The 24,332-nt window shown below is 38.3% G+C and overlaps 1 protein-coding gene across 8 annotated transcripts in view; it reads right to left on the bottom strand.

Moving 5' to 3' along the window:
* LOC103717463 (uridine kinase-like protein 4) overlaps positions 1-24,332 on the bottom strand; it is a 48,832-nt gene that overhangs the window by 12,520 nt on the left and 11,980 nt on the right. For 5 of the 8 annotated variants that reach the window (XR_003387583.2, XR_003387582.2, XM_039129907.1 and 2 more), the window contains 5 exons: positions 15,637-15,728; positions 11,776-11,845; positions 8,481-8,596; positions 2,569-2,665; positions 1,288-1,367 (listed from right to left, as the gene is read on the bottom strand). Coding sequence is in view for 6 of the 8 variants with exons in the window: in XM_039129907.1 (XP_038985835.1) it covers positions 1,288-1,367; positions 2,569-2,665; positions 8,481-8,596; positions 11,776-11,845; positions 15,637-15,728 (455 nt within the window). In the remaining 2 variants the exon portion in view is untranslated. Of the gene's footprint in view, positions 1-1,287; positions 1,368-2,568; positions 2,666-8,480; positions 8,597-11,775; positions 11,846-15,636; positions 15,729-15,876; positions 15,988-24,332 lie in introns of all 8 variants that reach the window. The other 3 variants (XM_026808599.2, XM_039129906.1, XM_026808600.2) reach the window with 1 other exon arrangement.

Genomic DNA, 24,332 nt, shown 5'->3' with positions numbered 1-24,332 from the left:
AATGCAGGATGGTCCTGTCCTTACTGGGGATGGTACCTTGTCCCGGTGTCCTACGAGACATCCCACTGGGATTTGAAACCATGGGTGATGACTAACGACATAATCAGTTTTATAGAAACAGTCCAACTTTTAAACCTTCTCAGCCATCTTTCACTTCTCTTTTCCTTCCAGGTCAATTGGATCTAATTCAAGCTTAAGGTAGATCATGACACGATTGTCATATAGGCTTAGATCCATTCATCTCACATTGTTTTTATAAAATCTAAATTTATTTTCAGACCTCAACAAATATTGCAAATGTGAAATGAATTTCAAAATCTAACTTTATTGTAGAATCGAGTATTCAAATTCTTTTTACACCGTAAATCTAAGTGCATCCTCCAACCTAAACAAGGTAAATGAATATCGGATGCATCAAATATATAAAATGATAACCCTAAACCACACCAGATACTTCATGTTAGGTTAACACATCCCAAATGTAAATGTACCCTTTCAAATTTGATTAATATGACACATCTGTAGACTTAATAAGTAAACAAGCAGCACTCTTTCAAATTTTGGCAGGCATGGGCAAGGCAAGACTAATTTCATTGCAATAAATTTTATGACCTAGTTGTAAGAGCACGAAGAATCATTTCTTAGCAACGCTGTCTCTGGGATAAAAGCCTATATTCATGTACAATATATGGCCCTTTTTTTGTTTCTGATGAATGCTTCATGTGACCAAAATATCTTGGATTTGTTGATAAATAGTAAAATTTTGTTTTCACTCTCTTCGACAAAGCTAAGCAAGATAAATAAATCACTGAAAGGCATAAGTGAATCTAGAAAGATACTGCAGATCATGCAACTGTATACTAAATTTGCAATATCGTAGATGTCAATTTGATGCAGCATAAATTAAGTCAAAACCATGGTCTGCCGTACCGGTCCATACCGGCCGGTACGGGCCGGTACGTACCGGTCCGGCCTGGGACCGGTACCGGATCAGCGTGAAATCCGGTACCGGTAGTTTATTGTTGAAAAATCGGTACGGAACCGGTTCGGACCGGTACGGACCGGTACGCCACCGGTACGGACCGGTACGTCATCGGTTTCGTACCGATCCGGGCCGCCACCGGTACGCCGACCGGTACCGGTACGCCGGACCTTGGTCAAAACAATTGTTAATATGCCACTACTCACTAGTAAATCTACACTGGATAAAATCGAAACAATAATGATAAATATTCAATGTAATGGCAAACTATTACAAAAAATTCTGTATATTAAGAATCATGTAACCTGGTCTAGTACTGTCCTGATATCTCTACTCTTATCAACAGTATCACGTCGTATCCTCCTTGCTAACCGTATATCAGCATCTGCCAGAGAATAATCAAGATGAGAACAGTACCAGCTCTACTGAAGAGGCCTGGTGAAGCAATAAACCAAACAAATAATTGCTAAGATTATCAAAGTTAGAAATAGTAATTGAATATTTATACTCAGTATATGTAATACTTATCATTCATATTTCATAAACATACATGGCATGAGTACTGCTGCAGTGCCATGTTGCATCTTTGATGAAAAGTGCTCACACTCAAGAAATTCTGAAAACTGAAGTGTCTGGGCAACATTTGTTGGAGGTATTTCATTAGAGTCACAAGAAATATAACTAGAATAGTTGGAACAGGCATCTTGTAATTCTCAGATTACTGGTTGACATGTAGGCCGGTTGCAGTGTATTGATTGGGAAAACTAGAGGTCCTTAGGTAGTACCATTCAGGTACTTTGACACAAGCAGTCAGAAAACTTACATATAGGTGTTGATGCATAAGAAGCAAACTGAGCTAAAGCCTAATGGTGGTATCCCTCTTCTGTTGCGGAGCAGGTTCCACATTCGACTTCAGGAGGTGTTTCCTCAGTGTTTGACAAGAGAAACTCTTTCATAATTTATATGAAGTGATTGATGCACCCACAATTATTCTCAAAGAAGAAAAATGCCTAGGAAGAAATCCTGCATATAGGTCTTCCATTCTAGCATACACTGATGTTTCATTTACCTGTGAAGTCCTGCATATAGATTTTCACCTTTCCATACCCCTAAAGAAAGGGAGGGGGTCCTATGATGGTTATATGCACCTAATAGATTTAATGGGATAACTGAAATCGGTAAAATAGAACGTTTACTTAGGGTCTTACATGACTTAGTGTAATGGTAGTAATAAGTTAGAATTAGTATCTGTAAAACCTGTTGCATGATCATGCCTAGTGAAACTACATAAGGACAAAATTCATTGTGAGTAATGGCCAAGGATTTAATTGATCAGAATATGAGATGAGCATACTCATTGAAATGTTCAACATGTTTCTGACAAGAAAATAGGCCCGTAGGATTGTAGCAATTAAGTTATAGCAATCATTCATGCAGAGGAGAAAGAGCAAAAGGGTGATTTGTTCATTTAAACATGCAAGCCTGGAAGTAGTTATGTCACCTATGAATTATGATGCATGTATAGCATTTTACAAATATATACATCTGTACAAATATACAGATATGCATGGGAGAAAAGAAATAACCTGTATCTACAAAGATCTTCATGTTCATCAATTCTCGAACACGTGGATCATGGAATACCAAAATCCCTTCCAAAATGATTACATCTGAAGGGTTGACCTGACAAAATATCATGAAAGTTGGAAAAAATAATTAAAAAATGCAAAACAAATCATCTGAGAAGACAAAGGAAAATGCATACAATCACGTGGCCCAAAATATATGAAAAACATATTGATATTGGAAATACTCAAGTTATATAGAACAAGAAAACATACAAAAGCAGATTCAAACCATTTCAAAGCAACATAAATTACCATATTGGCAAAAAATCACATCAAACCATCAAGCACTTCTATACAGAATCAAGATGAAAGTGAATACCAAGAATTAAGAATTAAGGAAAAAGAAAATGTTCATGTTCATGGACTATCGAACCAGGCCGAACAGCCTGATTCGGCCCATACCGAGCCGACCCGGTGGAAAACCGAAAAATTCACCCTCCATTTCCAGTTTCGGCCCCGAACCGGCTGGAACTGGTACCGAACCAGCTGGAACCAGTCCCGAACCGGCCGAAAAAGGCCAGAACAAGACCTTACCGGTGCGAACAGGCCTGGAACTGGCCGGAGCCGTCTGGAACTGACCGGTTCCGTTCGAACTAGGTGAGAACTAGCCGATTCGCACCGAGTCAACCCGGTTCTGAGCTGGGCCCCTCCCTATCCCTTTCTGTGTTGTTATAATGTTTTTGGAAAGGGCCTCAACCATGGAATGCCGTACCGGCCGGTACGGGCCGGTAGGCGGACCTTATTCCATCTTTCTCTCTTTCCACCGGATCAAAAGTCACACCGATTCAGCACTTCAAAAAAAAGATCTAAGCATAAATAAGGTGTGCTTCCCCTCCCCTATCTCATTCCCTCGTTTTTTTTTTGAGCTTAAAAATATAGCTCAAAAATTGTAAAATAAGAAGAAATCATGCCAAAATTTTTAATTTAGGCTTGATTTTATTATATGTTGTAGGTCTATAGACGATCTACACGATGACATAAAAATTTTTAATTTTTAGATTATATATAATTTTAAAAAATTAAAAATATATTTTTAGATTAAAAAAAATTAAAAAATTAAAAAAATTAAAAAATCTGTAAAATCAGAAGAGTATTTAGGGACATGCAAGCTACTCTCCAACAAAATTTGGTATCCATTCATAGAAGTTTTTGATGCAATCATACGCACAATGGCCTAGGCCTAAATTTAAAAAAATAAGAAATAAGTAGCCTTTAATGCATGCCCAAGGGCCTAGAAAAATATATGTAGCATCCATTATTGGGTTCTACAATCTGAGCTAAAACTAGTTTTTTAAAATATTTTTCTGAATTTATGATATTTAAAGATAATTTTAAATTTAAAAATATTAAAAATATATAAATAAATAAATAATATGAAGAATTAGTATTATGTATTAGATAAATCAAATGTATTTTCTGACATAAAAAAATTATCTTCATCGTAATAAATTTTTGCTATTTTTAAATAATTAATAAACTGACGAAGTTGATAAATCTACAAAAATAGAGCCATCAAGAAAAAAGAAGCCAGAGCGTAACACCGGTTGGGATCATGGGCAAATGCTAATTTTTTAAGTAGCCTTTGATGCATGTTCAAGGGCCTAGAAAAATGCATGTAGCATCCATATATGGAGCCATCAAGAAAAAAGGAGCCATAGCGTAATACTGGTTAGGATCGTGGGCAAATGCTCTCAGGTCGGCATTATTAGAAGTAGCACTTAGATGGGGTTACCCCGACGTATCTATGTACCGAAAATACCAATAGAAGGTTCGGCAGCCGATGAAGAAGCACTTCACTGATTTCAGAGTAACGAAGAAGACGGAGGTGGCCCGCCGAGCGGCAGAGCCACCTTCCTATCACTCTAGCGAGTCAGAAAAGACGCCCGCTCAAAATGATAAAGCACAGATCCAGGCTGCCATGTAGGTGAGCCTGGATGATCAATGGCATCAGGATGAGGTGGCTAGACTAGAGCTCGATTTAGGCCCTCGTACTACGAGCCGGGCTTCGATTCTATGAGCAACAGAGCAGATCCAGAGTTCAGGAGGACCTTAGTCCGAAAAACCGTCAGCAAAGGCGATGGCCATATTGCATCTATGCTGGAGGCTTTTGGTAGCATAAAGAAATCATCCTGAGAGATTCCACCAGGAGCAGCAATCCATGATTTAGATCCACATGTTTTCTCCAACAGAGATTCGAAGCAGCAGAGGGTTGACTCAATGATGAAGAAGGATAAGAAGAAGGATATGTGGCGAGCTATTGGATTCTGGTTCCACTTCAGTGACATCTCAGTAAATGTGGAAAACAATACCGCCATACAGGTTGTCAGTTCCGGTGTAAATCCTCCAGGCCCAAAAGACATTTATGGTGAGCTTCTTGACAGTAATAAGGAGCTAGAGAAATAGATTGCCTCACACAAGAGCAAGCAGCCCACATATAGACTAATGGTGATGCGTGATGGCTGGATCGGTCCTACCAAGTGGAGCATTATCAACTTTCTGACATATTGTGATACGAAGATTTTCTCCTACAAGTCGATTGATGCTTTTGATCAGGTGCACGACGCCACGTACATCCTCAAACTAATGGAGGAGATGATTGATCAAGTACGAGAAAAGAATATTGTGCATGTCATCACTGATAATAGGCCACAATATAAGGCCACCATGGAGATCCTGATGGAGCGACGGCCATATATTTTCTGGACCCCATGTACTGTATATTATATCGACCTTATGTTAATGGACATTGTGAAGATTTGAAGGGTGCAGCAAATAGTGGAGACAACCCAAACCATCACCAGATATATATTTATAACCATATATGGATCTTTTACTGATGAAAAGGTATGCAGAAAGACGGATTTTGAGACTAGAAGTAACACGGTTTGCTACCAACTACGTTGCATTTGATAGCCTTCTTAAGAAGAAAGCAACACTACGTCAAATATTTAACAGTCCTGAGTGGCAGAAAAGTAAATATACAAGGGTCGACACTGAAGGAAGCATTGCCGAGGACTTGGTGATGAGGCAGACATTCTGGCAGAGGACCACTGCGATAGTAAAGGCTATCAAACCATTGTATGAAGTGCTTCAAGACATAAACAATGAGAGATACCTCCAGATGAGCTTCATGTATCACATGATGAAGAGGGCAAAGATTCAGATTATGGAGACAGATCCGACGTATGCCCACGAGTACATCGACATCATTGAGTGGCGGTGGGACTACCAGATGGAGAGGAACTTGCATCTAGTAGATAAGCAATAACATTGAAAATTAGACAGCTCTTGTACTTGTATAATTGTACTAGGACAATAACGAACTCTATCTGCAGCATAACACCGTAGTTGGAATCGATATAGATGACGAAGTTTTTGGCCGCTCTGCATAATATAATTTACATGATAAATTCTGATCCAGAAGTTGCGGCCCTATGCCTAGAAGAGGCAAGTTAACTTAAGTGACATGTGTAAATTCCCTAGTATCTTCAACTATTAACATAGTACAATACGGTTCTTTTTCATATACCAAAATATTTAGAGAGGGCACCAACAGCTTTGGAGTCTCGGCAGTTGTCGCAAGTAAGAAAAGTATGAATCTAGATATGTTACACATTAGGAGGACATTTACCTGCCATTAGATAGTTACTAATTTGCTACTATCATATGTATATTTTTTTTCAAATTTTTGCAGCTGAATGGTAGATTCATATTGGGTTGTCCGCAAAAAATCTTAAACGGCTAGCTATCTGGATCCTCTTCCATACGGTCTCTTCAAGTGGCTGTGAGCGCAACTGATCCACCTTCGCCCTCATTCACAACAAGCAGAGGAACCGTTTGATACAGAAGCGTCTCAAATCTCAATAACCTTGTATATGTTCACTACAATTTGAGGTTGAAGCTGAAGTGCATTTAGAAGGAAGTGAAGCTAAAGTACACAGATCTGATCCATACTGCTTTCGTTGATGATGAGGATGATCCTATAATCGAATGACTTGTGGGCCAGCAGCAGGAGCCCGAGCTTGATGAGCGAGGATCGCCTCCACGACCGGTCAGTTTCGTAGCCAGCGAGGCTAGGGTCGATGCAAGGCAATGAGCAAAAAGCAATATTCCATGTATCCTTCCAGCTGATCAGTCACAGGAGAGCCAATTACCACGACTCCTTGTCCGAGATATTCTCTTAGAGATATGATCGTGAGATGCTTAGATGAGGCCACTACGCTATCCAATCGACTCGGCCAGGAGAGTGATATACATCCTCTCAACATAGCCAGAAAGGGAGGGCACGAAGGGTAAGAAGGTAGCTGCCTAGCACACCAAAAAAAATAAAAAGTACCTATAGCCCCAATGGAGAGTGTGGAGGAGCCAGTTCATCAGAGATGAGGAGCAGCAGTTCTGATGGTCATGGATCTATTTGCCACAGAGAGTAGAGGACAAGAGACCACCGTTAATAAAACACAGCCGCAAGGTGGTCTTCAATTCATCGATGGGTCCTAGTTTATGCATTCTATACGGAATCAGAACCACGGTGCACAATCTAATGGAGCCCGCTAGGATCCGATTGCATATTGGAGACGGGCTCCTCGAGGTCATTCAGGAGGACACAATATAGCTGGAGATGATCTCGCACTTGAAGTAAGAGCCGTAGACGTATCAGATTTCTAATCGTATACTGGATCCTATTATCTGCAGTCACAGGCAGCCTATGATCCATACAGATACGGATACGGATATGGTGCGTCCGAGGCATCTTCCGATGGTTAGTATCCTCCGCAGCTCGGAGCATCTTATAGGTCGAATTTTGCTATCGGCTTATTCAGGTGGGCCCCTTCACAGCCGTTTCATCAGCCAGTTTATTAGTCAAAAAATACCTCTTAGAGTCAAAGCTTCAACAAGAGATCCGAAAGTGCTTATAACCCGGAGCACGTTCTTTATGGGATGAACATACAAGACTACAATGCCGCTTGGTTAGAGGGGTGGGCTGATGTGCCTCCTAACTATGCTGATGATCCGAATATTTGCAAGAGGCATCACCACTCAACCCGATTTTAGATATCAGTATGTATGTTGTACTTTAAATGTATGTAATTAATTATATGATTTTATAATTTTTACCTCACTACTTGATTTGAGGATATTTCATGTTACTCCTTGTAGCATTCAACATCTCACTAATCATTTTATGATTTGTATCATTTTAAAACAATAAGATGCATCATTTAAGTTAAAACGGAATCATAGAAACATCAAAAAATATCAAACAGCATTAAGAAAACATCAAATTAGACTTAAAATTATTGAAAAAGTTTGAAAACATTGATTATCAACTAAATCAATTTGAAATACTCCACAAAAAAATGGGGGTGCCGGTTCCCTATCGGCATGCCCTACCATACCGACATGGTACGATACCGAACTAGTATTGACCCGTACCGGCCGCCGACCGGTACGGGTGTTGGTACCTGTTTGGCGGACCTTATTCATGTTCATGCATATCTGAAATTATGTCTTGAACATTATGAAATATGATCCAATTTTAGAAATTAGCTTAACAAGAAATGGTTCATTGCCATTTGTTTTAGATAAGTCAAAGAGATTATGCCGTAAGCATATGCAAAGATAAGTTAAATTGATATTCTAACAAAAGATTCATGAAAAAATGGTGTTTTTATGAAATACAATTTTAAAAGCACAATATATAAAATTCCATACTAAGCAAGTGGAACTTCTTATAAAATAAAGACTTTTAATATTTTGTAGTTCAGTTCCAGATTTTTCATATTATAAATGTGCACATAAGAATATGAACTACAACTATTCAGCAAGTTCAATGTATCTTTCTTTACAAATAAAAGAAAAGTTAAATGTACCTTTCGTGCTGGCAGTATATTCTTATGAGTTTTGAAATCGTAGTTAGGGATATTAACAGCCAGCCCGCTTTTCAAGTCTTCCATACAGGAAAGCAATTTTTCAGTGTCAAAGGCATCTGGCATTCAAAGCAGATTATTCATAAGTAACTTGATATGACAAATCAAGTCACCTGCTATATAAGATTAATACTCGGATGTATAGCATATAATTGTGAATAAAGACACTTAAAAAGGCATTAAGTTTTTAAATATTAAAAGAAAATTAACTGATATTGAGAAAATGAATACCAATCTAAGACAATGAGCTAAGGCCACAAAAGAAGTAGCCTAAGATCTCCAAGCCTTTGAAAAAACATCCCTTAAAACTACAAACCTTGAATAGAAACTGATGTCAAGCATCCTCGAGCATGGAGGCAACTCAGAGCATGTGACTCTAGATTCTAGTTAAAGTTGGTAGAAAAATATGCAGTACAGGAAAGCAACATCATAATATTTGAAGCGAGAAACGTCTAGTGTCTTTTTTATAAGGAAAAAAAGTTGCTGGAATGTATGCTTTATATAATTGACCCAATTCAAAATTTAAAAATTTCATTTAAAAATGTCTAATCCTAGCATGAACTAAAGGATTGAATCCATAGTGTAGAGGAGGAAAAGGCTCTTTTAGTTTATGTAACACCACAAATATGCTTTATATCCAGTAATCCACATTCACAGGTTCAGCCAAGAATAGTGGAATTCATAAGAAGTACCCAATATGCAGTATTCAGTCACAATGTCTCATGTCTGCAGATAGTTATACACATAAGATATGTATTATGGTTTCATTCGTATCTTTCATATTAAGTGTATCAAGTCTGCAATTACTTAATGTGAGTAGATTTTGTCGGATGGAATGACAACTCAATTAAGATCATAGGACTGTATAATTTAATAGAGGGAACTTGCATGATTGTAGTGAGATGAGAAAACCATACATGGTTTGGTCAAATTGGATGTATAGAAAAACTATTGAAGACATGCAAGACACAGAATAAGAACATGTTTGCACATGGCACGTATGATTGAGTTTAGAGTTGTTCAAATTGAACTCTTTAGCTACTTAAATCAGATATACTTGTAAAAAAACTAGTTACAATGCACGTGCAAAGCACATGACACTTAAAGATTTTATATATAAGGTAAGATTTCTCAAAAAATTGAGCATGAATTATGCACTAATATGTCTTTTTCTCATGAAATTTTTCCAAGATGTACTTGCATTTATTTTGCTATGTTTTCAATCCAAATTGTGGGAAACCAACAATAAATCTTCTTGACCCAACCTTTTGGTACATGCATAACCTAACACCAGTGATAAGTTAATGGATGCCCCTCTAAACATCCAATAGGTTCAAAAGATTCACACAAAGATCCAAGGCAATTGGTAAGGTAAAAGGAATGCATTTTTATTATTCATTACATGAAAAACAATATTTTATGGTGAACATTTTTTATCTATACCAAATTTTACATGAGGAAGAATATTCAACAAGGCCATCATAGTTTTGTCAATGTTATGGCTTACGAAAGCGAAAAAAGAGCCTACTAAAAAATTTCAAATCTATGTTTGACACATAATATACTAAGCTTGTATTAATCATTTAAATATTTATATTTCCTTTTCAATATCTAAGCAGTTTCTTTGCGAAGTACTCTATTAAGCAGCTAACCCAGAAAGAATAGTGTTCATGTGCTTTCTCGTAATGCCCCTTCTAGCAGGTAAATGGACCTCAATTCATTCTCTGCAATCCAATCAAAGGCCAGAATTCAACTTCCACCAACGTTTGGTAGCTCTCCTATGGGGCAACAGAGAAAGATTTCTTTTCTCATCAAATACCACTTCTAGCTACTCGGAGAGGGACTGAAATACATTCTCCATGGCATAGTCCAAGGTTAGAAATCAGCTTCTTTTAGAAACCGAAAAAAGTTTGTAAATGTACATGAGGATATGTATCTACAGGAAAGATACATCTAAGATGTTAAGGACTGTCGCTATGACCTTCAACCTTTACATTATGCAAGCTACAATATGAGTAAAATTGATATATTGGCAGACATAAATTGCAACCAATGAGCATGATTGTGAGTCGTATGAGGCAGCTGATTCACCAAGACCTCACATATTCTTCACTGTAAAGGTGCGGTTTGTCAATGTAATTGTGATCAAGTGATCAGGTTGGAAGTACACAAAGCACCTCTGCACAGGACAACCTCCAGAGGTGCATGTTACATAAGGAATATGCGACAGCACTGCACAGTCTGCACTAATGATTAATTTGATCCAATGACCATTTCTGACAGGTTGATAGCAGTGCAGGCCGAAGCAAAAACACACTATGCATAATTCGGTTTTAGCAAAATTAGCCCATGAACAAACCTAAACTAGTTGATTCAAGCCTATTTCTGGTTTTTGTTCTTACCATCCAATATTGAACTCATCGTGTCTCTTTCTCCCATTTCTTCTTAACCAAATTAAGTAACACTCATATCTTTACTCCATATAAAAGATTGAGAAAGTAACAATTACAATTTTGAATCAACAAAATCAGGCAAAAATTTGCACAGTTCTTGTAGATTTCAGTACCATCTAAATTTCAATTAAGTATTAAGTGTCAAACCTGAGCTTCTTTGCCGCATGCTGAATTACTATGAATTATTATTTTTCAATTTAAAATATATTTTTTAGAAGTACCAAATTTAAATATATTTTAAATCACCTGCTGATGACAAGGATGAGAATGTTAAGTTTAGGAGATTTGGATTCAAGAATGGGCAAGAGCATATAAGCCACCGGGCAAAAGTTACACAAAAGATGTCAAACAACATTGATTTCTCCATTTGGTCAACTACCAATTCCTAACAGAAGTTAGCAGTCCTGCTAAAACTGAATAATGCAACCACATTTAATCATGCTGAAACATGGTTTTTATCACAGTATATTGATAAGGTAGTCCATGTAGCATGATTGTAGTGACGTAATATGAGTGAGGATAAAAATTGCAATTATGGATTTATGATATTGATGTATAAATTATATTTTCATTACAAATATTTATTCAGGTTCCTTCTGACCATATCGCAGCTGTGGGCTAAAGAGGAAAAATAGGTGAAAAGGATGAATGATGATTAATAACATGTTACTAAATTAAATGGAAATAAGAGAAAACTAGTCTGTTCATTGGCATATCATGACTTATTTAGTAATGTGAATGAAAAGGTTACATGTAATCAATGCCATAATTCTCTGTAGACATACCAGGATGATCAAAGTTATATTCATGAACTCGAGCCATTTCCTCTTTTGACAAATTGTAGTAAAAGGATTCCTGTGTTATCAAGGCAGGAGTAGATTAATTTATATCACAACCAAAGAATTTGTCAATTGTTCATGTATTCATCTTTATTACGTATGGCAAATGAACAATTCAGGCCAAAATATATTTGTGAGGATGTAATATAAAGTACTTGATAAATTTTATTTGTCAAATTAATTTAAAGATTATTTTAATAAAAAACCTTAAACTATTATATCCTGACACTATATAAAAGTAACTAAATTTCTCAACTTTTCAATTCCTATACTAACCCTAATTAGATTTCTCTTTTAGAAATTTAAATCACTTAATTTCTATAAAAGTGATCCAATCCTCATATTGCTAGACTTGGAGGAGTCCAAAAGAGAATCTCTCCAAGTTAAAATTTCCATGGTATATGTACAACAATAACTCTATATCCTCCAAAATCCCAATTCATAGTAATTTGTTTGTCCTAGTAAAATATACCAAATAAATCTTAAATAATTTCATGAGAAAGGCATGTTAGTTAGTTCCTGATCCATGCTCGTCATTTGGAAATTAATCTGTGTGATGGAAGGCGATGCCATCTCAAACCGCCCATTTCGGGATGTACCGAGCCATATCGGGGTGCAAACCGTGGCTCCACCACTCAGTTCGATAAACCAGCAAAGGAGGAGAAGAGGAGAAGGAAAGAGAGGAAAAGAGAGAGAGAAAGAGAGAGGAGGGAGAGGGAGGAACGAAGGGAGAGAGAGGGAGAGGGGGGGAAAGAGAGCCTGATAGAAGGAAAGGAAGAGGACTTTCGAGGCTCCTCTCCTCTAGCCGTAGCGTAATGAAAGAGAGGAAAAGGGGTCGGAGCCCCTGTTTCATTTCAAAATAGGGACTCCAACCCTGTTACATCGCAGCCAAAGGAAAGGGGGTTCAAAATCTCTCTCCCTCTCGCGGCCACTCTCTCCCCTCCCTTTCCCTCTCTCTCCCTCCCTTCCTCTCCCTCTCCCTCCCTCCCTCCCTCCCTCTCTCTCTCTCTCTCTCTTTCGTTAAGCTGCAACCAAAGGTGGGGAGCTCGAAAGCCCTATCCCTCTCCCTCTCTCGGCCTCTCTCTCTCTACCCCTCCCTCACCCTCTCTCTCCCCCTTCCTCTCCCTCTCCCTTTCTCTCTCTTTTCCTCTTATTCTTTATCTCTCCCCTATCCTCTTCAACTCCCCTTTGTCGGTATGCCACAAGTCGACACGGCACGATATCGTACCATACTATCAAACAACCGATATGAGTCCGGGCACCAGTTTCGCTAACCTTGATCTATGTAAAATTTTTTAAAGTAGTGTGTGGATTGTAACTAGTTTACTATATAGGCGATGTGTTATATAAAAATATTTTATACAACAACAAATAGTAGCTAATACAAAGCATACGATATTGACTCGGTACGGTACTACTACAATAGAGGGGCCTAAATGCCCCTACCAACATATGGTACAAGTGTTGTACCGACTCCAATAATATATCATCTATTCAATATGGGGTCATTACCATACTTTAGCAACTCATACCAATAAAAGATTAATTAGGATCTTATTCCTACAATAAGAATATTGATATGAACCAAGGTCCGCCGTACCGGTACCGGTCGGCGTACCGGTGGCCGGCCAGACCGGTACGGTACAGGTCCGGTCCGGTACGTACCGGCCGGCGTACCGGTGGCCAGCCGGTACGCGGTGGTTTCAAAAAACACAGCGCGCGGCGCTGTGGTTCTAAAAAAAAATCGTACCGGTGCGAACCGGCCGGTTCGGACCGGTACGGGCTCTGGTACCGGTCGGTTCGGGCCGGTACGGGCTCCGGTCCGGCCGGTACGGGCCGGTTACCGGCCGGACCGGAGCCCGTACCGGCCCGAACCGACCGGTTCGGATAAAAAATCAGGAAATACCAGTTTTTTTGTCGTTCCGGTACCGGTCTAGGACCGGACCGGTACGGGCCGGTACGGCATTCCATGATATGAACTTATATATAGAAGTAAATGATTAAAGAAGTTTTGTTGTTTCCAAGGATAGAGATTCCAAAAGAAGTAGCGATAGGTATAATGAAATTAGACTTACTCATAAGGGTGTCAATTAGTCGAATATGTGTCAAACATAACCTTTTCCAGCAGCCCTGACCCCATAGTTTAGTCCTTAGCATACCAAAGTTAGGTCCAGTGAAGCTCCAACTGGGCCAAAATGTTATTTCAGGCCAAAAAGGGTTGCTCGGCTGCTGAGCCAGCCCCTTGCATCTTAGTTTACGAGCTTAAGTGGCGTATTGCATGCTTATAGTAAAGGGTCATCAAGAAGAGATTATGGCAAGTGCCACTTATAGGACAGAAGTAATTTAAGTCATAATTTGCTGTGCCAGTACCAGGCACCAAACTGGTTGTCCAGCAGCACGGATCAGTACAAGCCCGCATCGTGCCATGCCTGTAATGACACAGTAGAGAAGGTGGAGGAGAGGGCGAATGGAAGAGAGGAAAAGAGATAGAGAAGGAGGAGAGAAGGAGAGAGGCTGGCGCCCGGTAGGAGGCGTCGACTTTACTTAAAAATTGTGAAATTTTTTAGCGGTCGGATCCCTATTTTGAACGAAAGAGGGATCCCTCCCTCTCCCTCTCCCTCCCTCCTCCGCTTGCTCTCTTTTTCTCTCTTTCCTTCTCCTTCTCCCCCTTCAGCAACGAGTTTCATTTCCGTTGCTGGAACCGTCCTGGTCTGCTGCTGGGATGGCTCGATACGATCGAAACCGTCCAGTTCGGGACGGTTCTACCGATCCTAATTTAAGTTGATACTAGAAAAGTCATATATCAAGAATTTCTTCTGCTTCTATATTTTACCATAAGTCAGAAATCAACCTCTAACATTGTTTCAAACTTTTGCATATATTTTCTCATAAGCTCCATTCATATTACCTTAGATCTTCCCTCCCTCACATACAACCTTGGGTACAAATTAACTTACCTCTTCTTATAAGAGCCATAGATCTTTGTTATACATGCTAATACTATCTCAAGACTCTAAATTAATTTATCCTTAATTCTGCAACTCCAATGGTTCTTTTGATACAATCCAACCAAGTTTTCTACTTTTACCATACATCTTCTTTAATATTCTTATTTTTGACTCACTTAACATATTTTCCTAAACCCCCTTAATTGTCCAATATTCTAGACATACATTATTGCATCCCTTGTTACCATTCTATAAAGCTTTCCTTTATGTCGCCGAGTCAAGTGTTGATCACATAGTACCCCTGAAGCGCATATCCACTTCATCCAACCAGCCCAAATTCTATTGCTTTCTTCATCTATCTCGCATTGTTCGGTATAATAAAACTCAAATCATAAAATTCATTGCTTCATGGTATCCCTTATCCATCAATCTTAATTGGACCTCATCTTCGTTTCTATTTATGTTGTGCTTTTGAAACATAAAAGAGAAGAAATAATGCAAATAATATTTTACTCTACAAACCAACTTCAGCCTATACTTATGTTACTCCAGGACTTGCTACAATATGCTGTCTTCAGTAAGCAGATAATACAATTGCTGTGTAAATTGTTTCACTGTTTATATAAAACAGATGAAATAAATTTAAATAGATTCAAATAGCACCATTTGGAAATAGTTAGTCTTGATATATCGTTCGGCAGATGATATAGTTGCTGCAACAGAATCACACATATTTCCAACTAGAAACATTTTCTAAGCGATGGTAGAAATAATAAAGACTCATTCTTGAGTTCTCACATCCCATATCCATATTAGATCACCTAGAGAACCTATCAAAAAATTTGGCATGGTGGTTTACCTGGCTCACAAGGACAATACGCTGGTCATGAAGTTGCTCAATGATCATTTCACATACAGTTGTCTTTCCTGAAGCTGAACCACCAGCAACACCTGTAGATGGTTTACAAACCATATTTTGAATGAAATTCAAGAGATTGAAGTGCTCAATTTTCAGTAATTTGCAAAGTGAAAAAGTAAAAGCAATTGCCACAATATGGTAAGGATAGATGTATCCATACATATATGTATAAATTGGTACCTGGAAACCCTTTTGCCACAAAAGCTACCAACACGTCATGAACAAAAAAGCTAGGATCGACATTCAAGACAGCCATTTAAAATTTTCCACTTCCAGGGCATTTCTGTAAAACTTTTGAAAATAGAAATTTGTTCATAATCACAAATACAAATAGTAAAATTTAATGAGGGTCATGGATAAGATCAAATCTAGGAGACGTAAATGTTTTGTAAACTTGTTATAGACTATTGATGATGGTTGCAGGTTTGTAAATAAAGAAAGATTCCACAAGCCAATGGCACAAGCTGAATAACCTTCATGAGGAATACTAGAGATGTAAATGAACCAGATAGCTCGGCTCAAGGTCCAACGAACCGGTACCGAGACCCGTACTGATTGGTGCTCGATACGGTTCGGTACCGGTTCAGTACCATACCGATCCGGTATGGGTAGGGCGTGCCAGTTTATGGACCAACATGCCCTTTTTTATGAGTTTTCAAAAAAAAATTAATTGGTAATCTCTCTTTTTAAACGTTTTCAATAAATTTAAGTCTAATTTGATATTTTTATTTTTTTATATTTTTTAATATTTCTATAATCCCGGTTTAACCTAGATGATACATCTTATTACTTTAAAATGATACAAATCATAAAATGAACAATATAAAATATCCTCAAAACAAGTAGTGACGTAAAAATTAAAAAAGTAATACAATCAATTACATACATTTAAAGTCCAACATACATACCGATATCTAAAATCAAATCGAGTGGCGATGTCTCTCATAGATATCCGGATCATCAACATAGTCGATAGGCACATCAGGCCACCCCTCTAATTAAGCGGTGTTGTAGTCTTATATGTTCATCCCATAAGAAACGTATGCCGGGTTATAAGCACTCTCGAATCTCTCGCTGAAGCTTTAGCTTTGAGAGGTATCCTCTAACTGATAATACGGCTGTATAGGGGCCCATCCAAATATATCGGCAATCAAAATTTGATCCGTAAAATGCTCCGGACTGCATAAGATAGTAGGCTAGTAGCCATCAGAAGATGCCTTAAACGCACCATATCTGTATCCGTATGGGTTATAGGCTGCCTGTGACTCCAAGTAATAGGTTTATCTAGTATATGACTCGGAACCTGATACATCTATGGATCCTACTCCACGTGCGAGGTCATCTACAGCTGCATCGTATCCTCCTAAATAACCTCGAGAAGTTCATCTTCTATATACAATCATATTCTCACAGGCTCTATCAGATCGTGCACCGTGGTCTCTATCCTATGTAGCATGCGTAAACTGAGACTCACTGATGAATCGAAAATCACTCTGCGGCTGTGTCATAAATAGTGGTCTCTTGTCCTCCACTCTCCCTAGTCGGTAAATACATGACCACCAGAACTGTCATCGCTGCTGCTCATGGTTTCTAAATCTGAGGGTACTGACTCCTCAACACTCTCTATTGGGGCTGCAAGTGCTTTTTGTTTTTCTTTTTTGGTATGCTAGACAGCTGCCTTCTTATCCTCCGTGCCCTTCTGCCTGGCTATGCTGTGAGGATGTATGTCGCCCTCCTGACCAAGTCGACCGAGTAGCATAGAGGCCTCATCTAAGCATCTCTCAATCATATCTTTAAGAGAATGCCTCGGACAAGAAGTCATGTGGTAACTAGCTCTCCTGTGGTTGTGGCTGATCAACTGAAAAAATGCATGGAATATTGCACTCAGCCTATTGCCCTGCATCGACCCTAGCCTCGCTAGCTATAAAACTGGCCGTTCGTGGAGGTGATCCTCGTTCATTAAGATCCAAATCCTGTTGTTAGTCCACAAGCCATCCAATCCTCGGATCATCCTCATCATCAAAGAAAGCACTATGAAGCGGATCAATATATTTGAGCTCCACTTCTTATAGGGTCAGAATGTTTGGAACTGGGTTGACTCAGTGCGAATAGGCCGGTTCGCACTGAGACTGCACCAAACCGACCAGTTTTGTCCGGGTCGGGCACTTACCAGCCAGTTCCGATTGGTAAGTGACCGGTTCCGGCCGGTACAGGGCCGAAACCGAATGTAACAGGAGAACCAACCCAGTTTTGCACCGGGTCGGTTCGGCACTGCCCGAATCGAGCAATTCGGCCCAATTCGACTGTCCTTGGCTTGGCTTATTGTCAAATTCATATTTGGTCTCTAAAGCGCATTGCTACATCAAGAGCATTAATAAGCCTTAAAGGCTAGCTTGATTAGGTTTGGATTAGGTTAGGTCCCTCTGCAATGTTATAACATTCATGACTTTTAAGTAATTAAGTTTAAGGAAAACAATATTATTAATTTAATCATCTGTAAGGACCCACTGCAGGGGCCCCACTCAAAATCACAATGTGTTTGTTAATTGTCCATGCTAGAGGGGCATTTTTTAGTAGTCGTTAGTTCATTTTTCAGTAGACACTTCATTTACTTAAAAGAGAAAGAGTGAGTTTGGCCAGAGATTGAGACGGTCCATCTCCTTTTTTTAATCTGTTCTACTCCTTTCCTATTTTATCTCTATGCCACTTGCCTCTCTTATCCTCCTAATTTACATTACTCCTTCAAAGGATATTGCTTATACAAGGCGAAGATTCAATATTTCCTTTAGGTTTCTTCCTGCAGGTTAAATATAGTGTCTCCTTAAAAGTGAATTTCCCAAGCTTGTGTAGTTCTAAACTCAATGGCACAAGACAAGCTGAATGTTATGTGAACTTAAGGACCTTTCCTAGTGCATTTCATGACTTTTATCTTCAAAAAAAGGAATGCATAAAATTGTTATCACTTGAGTTTATTCAATGTTACAAGACATTGAGGTATTAAAAATATGGTCTATGTTCAGCTCTAGGCTCATCGGAGTCAACCTTAGGCCAGACCAACCTAGTAAAACATGAAAAAAGCTGTCCTTAATTAAGAAAATTATGAGGAGCCAAATCTTAGTCAAGCCAACAAGCCCTAACTGGGCTTGCAAAGAAACCCCTTAGGCTAGTTTATTAACACAACTTAGAAAAACAATGCATGATATTTAAATTAAGCTGTTACTTAGACATATCTACTCTTGCACTAACCTTGAAGACAGCCCTACTACCTATGTCTCTTTCTATCATTGAACTGCATTGTCAAATGCTAGTTGGTGTAAATGCTTCCTTGTAAAAATTTGATGTTGCCACAAACCCATTCAACACCAATACACCACATTGTAACCGATGGTTATTTTAATCCTTGAATACCTAAATATAACCAATTCCTTTAGGCAGTATAACCCACAGAATAAGATGGAAGGAGGCCCATATTCCATGGTTATGCTACCAAACAACTAAAATTGGCCAAGGAATAAGAGTTATGGGTATAATTGGGTCCAGATTATATCATGGAATAAGGAAAACTCGTCTCCGCTTTAATCTAACCAAAAAGTGGGAGAACAAATGTCTTTGTGATAAAATTCAAATTTATCATGAAATTTAATGCACTTTATTCCCTCACTTGTGTTGTACATTTTCCCACGAACAAAATGCCAAAAAAACCCTATTTCGTGGTATAAGTCCTATCCCTCCACAATAGAACATATAAGCATTTAAAATTTGTCCCGCCTACCAAACGCTACCTTAGAATTGGATGATCATAGTATGCCATTGGCGAGAAAATTCTTTGGCTGCTTTATTGATGATATATGATAAGATATTGAAAATTCCGTGCAACAACTAAAAAAGTTGTAAGTGTATTTATTAATACAAAAAGTAATCTTAGTAATATAAATGTGATCTAGCACATATAAAATGACTAGCACCTTTTATGATCCTACAAAGGATCAACTACGAACCAAAGAAAGCAATCAGATAACAATGGGGCTTCAATAACCATATATTTTTTAGAGTCCAATGGACAATTAATTGCATTTAGTATGTATAGCTACAATTTCGCATACCAAGTTCGTCATATTGGTGCATACTGCCCTATATTGGCGTACCATACCGCACCAGTACCAAATCAAGACTCAGAACGCAGGGGGCGAGGTGCATATAGAGTCTCGATATGCCAAACCAACTCTCTTTCCATGCATACCAACACAATATCAGCATGTTACTAGTATAGGATCCGGTACCGAGATTGCAAACCTTGCTGCATACAATCTTCACATTATAATTTATAAAATATTAGAAAGTTTTCTCACCTCATTGGCAGCTAAACCTAGCATATTGTGTATATTTATTGTAACAATCCAAACACTTCTAAGAATTGTGTCTATGTATGTCTAAACTTGGAAGTATATCACTATATTGATGTACTATATTTTTATTAGCACCATATTAGATAAAAAAATTTGGAGACTAAGATATATGATTTTTTTTCTTATTGGACTTTTGAGGATCAGCAATACTTAGACTTGATAGAATATATGAGCTCTTAAAAATTGAGAAAAACCTTTGGATTTAAATGTTGCTATTCTAATCAAACCTTTAAATTGTAATTTTGTCTGTAAACTAAAAAATTAACTTCTTGTTTTTATGAAATTTGAATTTTTGAGTATTTTTATTGAACTCAATTTGAGAGTGGTTCCTCATTTGCATTTTTCATATAAATGGAACATTTATGTAGATGTTCATGTAAATAAAATTTATCTTTAGTAGATAAGTTATTTGTCTATCTTTGGTAACCTCCCTACAAAGCCACAAAATTAATTAACCTACATTACATCACCGTAATGGCATAAATGGTGATGGTAGTAGTAGCGGTAGGTGCAACGATCCTCATTCTCTTTGTGTAGGCAAAGAAACCTAACATCAGGAGGTGCTAAACTTGAGCCGAAAACTCAAAGGATGAAGGGTATGTCGACACAACTGATTGTGGTGAGGTAGAAATTCCACTATGGCACATACGATTTAAGGTGTTAGAACAGACATACGGTAGTTAGAATAAGGGCAGAGGTGGATCACTCTCTTCCGAGGCCAAAAACATCATCTTGACCAACTACTCCAAAGATACAGCTCTCACACGCTCCCTTGAAAACCCTAAGAATCCACCAAAAGGGAGGAGAGATAATAGACAGAAGTAAAGAATAATTTCTGCAAGAGAATTCTCACTAATAATAATTCAAGTATCTTAAGTATAGTTACAAGAGGAGCCCCAATGGAGATATTTATAAGCAATATAAGAGGACTCTTTTCTTTTAACTTTCCAATGTAGGATTCCAAGTCCTATTGTAACCCAAAGAACCCTAACCTAATAACATCAAAAGTTCTCAAAAAGAAAGTTCACAAAAATCAAACTCCCCAAAATTAACTAACATCAAACTTTCCTAACATACAAAACTCATGTTGGGTTCCATGACCTGTGTGGCTAGAACGTGCATTCTAGATACTCTAGCATCAAAACCCCGGTGTTGATCACCAACCTACATCCTCAATCAGCTTCAACCAATGGATTGCATAAAGAAAGGAAGAACATCTCAGCAAATTGAAGCTAAGTAGCTGAAAATGATCAAGCAGGAGCTCGCCATGGGCTCCCAGGGAAAATGGGGCCAATCCTTGGTCCTCATCAAGTCCATTGGCTAGGCCCAATCCAAGGTCCAAAAGGACAACATCTCTGTTCATGAGATCAAGACCTTCAAGTGTTGGATTCCCCTTCTGCATCGTACGATTTATCAACCAGCTCTAGACAAGATCGATAGTCACAATAGCCCCAGTAGTCAAGGTATGTTGTACCGGTACTAGTAGGCGTATCGGTCGCCTACCAAACCGGTTTGAACCTGTACCGGACCGGTTTGAACCTGTATCGAACCGGTCTGAATCTATACCAAACCGGCTAATGCACAACGCGCACAAAAAAACACGCGCGGATGCGTGCCTGCCATGTTAAATGCCACAGAGGGACATTAAATGCCGCTCTATGGCATTAAACGCGCCCGCGCGGGCGCGCTGCCCCGAGGGCGAGTACCGGTGCGAACCGGTCTGGTTCTTGTACCGCTCGATTCCGGCCTCTTTGGGGGCGGAACCGTTTTTCATGCTTGAACTGAACTGGTCCAGTACGGGCTGAACCGACCGGTACGGGCCAGTTCAGCATACCATGCCGGTAGTGCACTTTCTTGAACACGATAGAGCTAAGGGCATGCTCATTGGAGGAGCTACATTAGTATAGTCGGTACCGGCGAGGACTTCCAATAAGCATGTGGCAATACCATAGAAAATGTATTGTTTTTCTTTTTCTTTTCCCATGGATTTCCTTGCAGCCAAACATACCCTAGTTTAATGTTTTCCAAACCATTCTCATATGATTCAACAAATCTATAATTATTTTTATTTCATGCACTTACAATTTATTCACCAATTATCACTCAAACAAGAAACACTCATGGGCTCCAAATTAATGATCAAGGTCGGCCGAACCGGACCGAGATCCATACCAGTCGGTGCCCAGTACGGGTCGGTATCTATTCGGACCCGTACAGAACGGTACGAATCCGGCATGCCAGTTTACGAACCATGCATGTCCGATTTTTTTTGGAGTTTTTAAAAAAAAATTAATTGGTAATCACTCTTTTCGAACTTTTTCAATGAATTGAAGTCTAATTTGATTTTTTTTATATTTTTTGATGTTTTTATAATCCCAATTTAACCTATATGATGCATCTTACTGCTTTAAAATGATACAAATCATAAAATAAACAACATAAAATATTCTCAAATCAAGTAGTAACGTAAAAATTAAAAAATAATACAATTAATTACATAAATTTAAAGTCCAACATACATATCGACATCTAAAATTGGGTCGAGTGGGGATGCTTCATAAATATCCAGATTATCAGCAGAGTCAAGAGGCACATCAACCTACCTCTTTAATCAAGTGGTATTGTAATCTTGTACGTTCATCCTTTAAGAAACGTGCATCGGATTATAAGCAATCTCGAATCTCTCGCTGAAGCTGTAGCTCTGAAAGGTGTCCTTTGGCTGAGCTTATCCGAATATGCCGGCAGCAAATTTCGATCTGTAAGATGCTCCGAGCTACGTAAAATAGTATCCACCAAAAGATGTCTCAAACGCACTGTATCCATATCCGTATGGGTCATAAGCTGTCTGTGGCTACGGGTAATAGGATCCAGTATACGACTCGAAACTTGATACATCTATGGATTCTACTCCACGTGCAAGGTTATCTGCAGTTGCATTGTGTCCTCCTAAATAACTTCAAAGAGTTCATCTCTTATATGTAATCGTATCCTCGCGGGCTTTAACAGATCGTGCACTGTGACCCCTATCCTGTATAGTATACGTAAACTGAAACTCATGGTACATCGAAGACCACCCTATGGCTTCATCTCATAAAAAATGGTCTTCTGTTCTTCTTTTTCTTTCTAGCCGGCAAATCCATGACCACCAAAACTATCATGGCTGCCTAGGCCACTGTGTGCATGATCCCGTCAAAATTTGAATGAATGGACACCAATTTTTTATGAATATTACCTTGCATTTTTCTAAATACGTTTTATATTTTACATTTTTTTATTTTTATTTATTTTCAAACAAACTATTTTTTAATCTGACAATATAGTTTTAATTTTTAAAAATTATATATAATCCAAAAATTAAAATTTTTTATGTCAACATGTAGATTGTCCATAGATGTACAACATATAAAAAATCAAGCTCAAATCAAAAAATTTGGCATGATCTTTCCTAATTTTGTAATTTTTGAGCCATTTTTTCAAGCCCAAAAAAAAAAATAAGATAAGGGAGAGAAAGCACATCTTATTTAGCCTTGGATCTTTCTTCTAATAGCCTGAATCGGTGTTATTTTTGAAGTATTTGAAAAAAAAAACAGCTGAGAATTTTCAAAATTGTGCCTGATGCTTTAAAAAGCATCAGGTAGACTACTACAGTGTCAACCCGTTTTAGAACCGGGTTGACTCGGTGCAAACTGGCCAGTTCAGGTACTTACCAGCCGATTTCGGACGATAAGCGACCAGTTCCAAATAGTTCTATATAGGTTCCGGCCGATAAGAGGCCAAAACCGAATGTAACAGGTGAACGACCCGGTTTCGCACTGGGTTGGTTTAGCAGTCCTTGTTGGTCATGATATCAATTGTTGGGGGTGGTAGCATTTTTTGCAGTTGTTTATTGTTCTTGCTTCTCAAGTGCTTTTTTACATGACTATATCAATAGATAGATTAAAAACCATACAGTTTTACATTTTATTAATTTATTGTTCTAAATTAGCCATCCACAATCTTTCTGGATTATTGACTAATTGGAACAATTTTTATCCGAATTCCTTTTCACAACTCTTTTTTGTTTTTGCCTCTTCCATGCTTGTTTTTTACATGAATTTACATAGATATGATAAGACAAGCTTACATTTTTTGTTTTGTTAATTTATTTTTTTCCAAGATTAATCATCCAAAATATTTCCAAACTATGGGGGAGTTGCATAAATTCTTTTCCTAATCCAACCTATTCCCTTG

Source organism: Phoenix dactylifera, chromosome 9 (assembly GCF_009389715.1).
Source record: "Phoenix dactylifera cultivar Barhee BC4 chromosome 9, palm_55x_up_171113_PBpolish2nd_filt_p, whole genome shotgun sequence".
In the NCBI taxonomy this organism is placed as follows: Eukaryota; Viridiplantae; Streptophyta; class Magnoliopsida; order Arecales; family Arecaceae; genus Phoenix; species Phoenix dactylifera.
Note: the sequence above shows the minus strand (reverse complement) of the source record. Positions and strands in the feature narration are given on the sequence as shown.